Source organism: Sarcophilus harrisii, chromosome 3, assembly GCF_902635505.1.
Source record: "Sarcophilus harrisii chromosome 3, mSarHar1.11, whole genome shotgun sequence".
Lineage (NCBI taxonomy): Eukaryota > Metazoa > Chordata > Mammalia > Dasyuromorphia > Dasyuridae > Sarcophilus > Sarcophilus harrisii.
The window spans coordinates 536,533,994-536,538,703 of record NC_045428.1 but is presented as its reverse complement, the minus strand read 5'-3'; the positions used below and the strand labels follow the sequence as shown (position 1 = coordinate 536,538,703).

At 51.0% G+C, this 4,710-nt stretch overlaps 1 protein-coding gene across 1 annotated transcript; it reads left to right on the top strand.

Annotated features, from left to right (window-relative positions):
* Positions 1-631: 631 nt before the first annotated feature.
* Positions 632-3,174, top strand: CAVIN3 (caveolae associated protein 3). The gene is made up of 2 exons (XM_031962072.1): positions 632-1,455; positions 2,492-3,174. Exons 1-2 carry the CDS (start codon positions 1,091-1,093, stop codon positions 2,907-2,909), a joined length of 783 nt encoding a protein of 260 aa, XP_031817932.1. The 5' UTR covers positions 632-1,090; the 3' UTR covers positions 2,910-3,174.
* Positions 3,175-4,710: the final 1,536 nt, after the last annotated feature.

Genomic DNA, 4,710 nt, shown 5'->3' with positions numbered 1-4,710 from the left:
TCACTTCTTATTCTATATATTACTATATATTATATATAGTATATATACATTATATATTATTATATATCATTATTCTATATATATTCTTTGCAATGTCTTCCCCATTGGATCTAAACCCTTTGATGGCAGGGACGTTTTTTGTCTCTTTTTATATACCCAGTGCCTGGGCATAGTAGGAGTTTAATAAATGTTTATTGATTGATGATCTCCCGTCCATCTATTTTCTTCAGGGAGGTGGTATGGTCACAAACTTGAGGTTTGGTGGCCCATTCATTTAGCCATTTCAAGGTGTCCAATAGGTCCAAATTTGGAGCAAAACGGCGTCAAGGTCTGCTTGTTTCAGCGAAGTAACTAATTCCTTTGGCTACAACTTCTCAGGAAGCCAATTCTAACCAGAATGGATAAGACTTCACAAGACTCCGTTTGGGGGACAATCACATCTTAAAAAACAACAAATGAGAAGAAATTAGCCTGTTAAATAGGGAAATGGGCAGGAATCTGAGTGATAGATAACCAGGCATGAGGAGCGGTGGGAAAACGGCCCCACAGCCACGACAGAACAGTCTGAGTGAGGCGGGCCGATGGAACTCTCTCCCAGCATCGTGTTCGGGACAGCTGGTCCCAAGACGGGATCGCGAGCAAAGGGAGCAGTCAGTTTGGTCGCAACGGCAAGTTTGTGAGGAGGAGCACATCTGTAAGCACACATCTGCAGGGTTGACTGCCGCCCCTGCCCCCACGAGGCGCTTCCCATTTCGAAGGCGGTCCTTGGGGTCGGGCCGGCTCTGGTCTCCGGGGAGAGCCCCGCCGCTGCGGCGGGCGGAGTTAGAGGAGCTGCCCGCGGCGCCCAAGCTGGGAGGACCGCGCAGGACGCGGTTTTGGAACCCGGGCCCCGGCTGCGCCCGCAGGCGGAGAAAGGGCGGGCTTGCCGGGGCGTGGCGGCTGGCGAAGGGCCGCCCGTCTGAGTCACAGACCCCGGCCCTGCGGCGGCGCTCCCCGCCCCCGGCGGGAGGAGCCGGGAGACCGCCGGGCAGAGCGGCACGAACGGGACCGCAGAGCGAAACCAGAGCGGGGCGCGCGCATCTCGGGGGCCATGGGAGAGGGCGTGCCGGCGGCCGAAGCCGCGGAGCGCGGCCCGGTGCACGCGGTGACCGTGGTGACGCTGCTGGAGAAGCTGAGCACCATGCTGGAGGCGCTGCGGGAGCGCCAAGGAGGCCTGGCCCGGCGGCAGGGCGGCCTCGCGGGCACCGTGCGCCGCATCCAGAGCGGCCTGGACAAGCTCAGCTGCACCCACGGGGCCACCCGCGACGCGCTGGCCCAGCTGCTGGACGCGGCCGAGGGCGTCAGCGCGGACGCCCACGCCGCCCGCGAGCGCGCCGTCTGCCGCGCGCTCCAGGTGCAGCGCCTCGAGGCCAACCACGAGCTGCTGGTCGCCCGCGGCAAGATGCACGTCCAGCTCTTAGGTCAGTGATGCGCCGGCGCAGGCCCCACCCCAGCCCCTCGGGCACACCCCGGCTGCTCCCTGGGACCGCGCCCCCATTCCTGGCGCGGCCCGGGGCCGCCGAAGTGCAGCTCGCAGCCGCGCCCCGCTACGTCACCTCCGAGGCCGCGCCCGCGCCCCGCGCCCCGCCCGGCCCTGCCGAAGCTCCACGTTGGCGCGGAGGGACCCGAAGCGCCCCTGGGGAGGCTCGGAGCGCCGAGCCCTGGTTTACAGATGAGGAACAGCCCCGGAGAGAGGCGCGCCCCAGGCAGGCAGCTAGATCCCGTTAGCTAGACCAGAAGCCAGGCCTCCGCGCCTCCCTTGCCTTAGGGCTTCGCCTCGGCATCTGGGCTCCTTTTTACCGGGGTTCAAGGACTGCCGATGGAGAGAAATTAGATTTTGTGGTTTCTTTTATAACCTTGTGTATTTCCTGCGTCCTAAAACATTCAGAAAAATGGACTGCCCCGGACACAGGGGTCCGCCCCAGATAAAAGAGGAAGAGTTCTCTGCAGTGCTATCCATGTCCGTGGATGATGGCATCCCCTGGCTTGTACGGGACATAATCCCCAACCCCATCCTCCCCACCCCGCGGGGCAAAGTCATGGGAAGGATTCTTCTTTCCTCTTCCTCCGCAAGTATGCTTGGCCGTACCGCTGCGGGGGGCTTTGTACCCAGTGCAGACCTTCCTACTGACTACTGTAGACTCCCGTTTTAATAGAATGATTTGGGTGGAACTTAATGACCTCGTAAGGTCTAGATTCCAGCTCATAATAGCTTCATTCACCTTTCCCCAGAGTTCTCCCATCCTTTTCCACCCATTTCTGGGCTGTAGAAGCAAGGGAGTAACCTAAATTATGCTGCAAGTATTTTCCGGGCAGAAGTTAGGCTTGGGAGAGTTACAAAGACATGTTATTGATGGTTAGCTCAGATGGGCAGTCTTGCTTCTGGAAAGTGACACATTAAACAACTATACCAAGACATTGTTTCCGGGGAGATAATGTTCTTTATTCTTCATTTTCAGGAGGAGGCAGAAATCCCAGCCAGAGCTTTTCAGAAGGAGCCAGAATCCATAGGGCTAGAAGAAAAGGAACTAGCACCAGAGGCCCTAGAAGAACTGGAAGAAGGGGAAAGCTCAGATGAGGAGCCAGTGGAATCCCGAGCCAAACGCCTTCGGCGTACTGGCCTGCAGAAGGTTCAGAGCCTTCGTAGGGCACTGTCCACCCGAAAGAGCAAGGGCTCTGCCCCACCTCCACCCACTCCCACCAAACCTCCCCGACTGGGCCCTAGCCAGAGTGTTGAAAATCAGCCTGAGACAGGGGTAGTGGTTGAAGCAGAATCATTGGAGTTAGAGCCACCCAGGAGCCCTGTGGAAGATTCAGAGGCCCCTGAGGCTAGGGAAACTCCAATGCTTCAGGTAGAAGGTGCTGCCTAGTGCTCCATCCTGCCTCCCTACTTTTCTTTGCCTTTACCTTGAATGGCACCATCAGGTGCCAAGCAGCAGATCACAGTGACCCTATAAAGCACTCAAAGAAAGAAAGAACCCTCCCTTTATAGCTCACCTCCTTTCCTAGCTCCTAAATTCAGGGCTTCACTCCAAAGCACCAGTTTAGCCCCAATTCACCCTATTTTAAAGCTCAAAGACCCAACACCATCCCCCTCCCAAGTGTGCTCAAGATTAATAAATTAATTTCACTAATCGTAAGTGTCATGTAATTGAAGATTAATACTTCATAGAGCCAGGGACCACCTGGGAACACCATCAGAACAGTTCATGATATACTTTCCTGAAGGTCTCTCTCTGCAGGCTTTTATTTCTCCTAGGTCCCTGGTCAGGAACTTCAAACCATCAGAGAGAAAAGGTGGTTCTCTGCAATAATGAGAAGTTTTGTTTCGGCAAGAGGAGTGTAAGGGAAACAAGCAAGCTGTGGCATAGGACCATGACTGAGGGTGTTAGATCATGGAATGAATCAGTATTAGAGTTGAAAGAGGCTATAAAAGTCATTTGCAACAGCCCGTCCCCTTTCCCTCATTTTGCAGATGAGGAAACAGACCCAGTTACACGATTTGCCTAAGATAATGCAGGCAGAAAGACATCGAACCAGATTTGAATTCAGGTCCTCAGACTCCTAAGTCCAGTGTTGTTACCATTACACAATACTGGTACACAAAGAAAATAGAAATAATAGGAAATACAGAAAGAAAAAACACTTGCAATATATGGTAACAGTATATCATCTGGTAGTTACTAATAGTAGAACAAAGGCTGGCAAATCAAGATTTGGAATATAGAAGAATAACCATGAAAAATAACTCTTATTTGATAAGTATTCATTAACCAATTATTCTAGACCCTGGATGAGATAGTCTCTATCCTTATGGAGTTTATATTCTAGTACGGAAGTAAGAGACAGGCACAGATAATTAGAGCACACAATATTACATGGTAATTGGATTAGAGAAGCACAAAACAAAATACCATGTGAGATCTAAGTGGGAATGACACTAACAAATGGGATTAGAAAAGATTTTGTGAAGGTGATGGCATTAGAGTTGGGTTTGTAGAGTAATTCAACAAATTAGAAGGTGGGCATTCTAAGCACAGGAAAGGACAGAAATAGACTAGAAATAAGCAGAGAGTGCCAATCTCAAAGTCATGAAGAGAAATATGTCTTAAGAAAAACCAGACTTTGGTTCTAATTACCTTCTCATCATGGTATGTCACACTTAATAGATACTTACAATGGGTTAATTCATTGCTATGCAAAAGAAAAGATTAGAAAATATCCCTAGGGAACAGGGGACAGAAAAAAAAATAAGAAGCCTGTGGGGGGACCATAGGGAAAGATGATGGAAATGGTCCAAGGTAACAGAAGCCGTTGATGGGACCAGAAGTTTGGCAGGACAGGAGATGAAAGGAGCTGGTTCCAAGATTAGAAGACATGCCTTCTAATTCTTTAGCACTCTTGCCATTGCATCAAGCTGTTTTTAGAAAACAAGTCCTAAACTATCAAGGCTGGTGAGATTTCTGGATATCTCTGGGGAAGAATTTAGGAGGTCCTCAAATAATTTTAAATGAGAGCAACTAAGGTCAGGAGATTTAGGATTTGTGATTCTGCCACTGTTGCACTTCTGGTAGCTCATTGATAAAATTAGGTGTGAAGGATGGAGAGTGAGGTGTTACCAATCATAGTATTTTCCCCATCTCTAATAATTTCTCATTAGATTTGTAATCC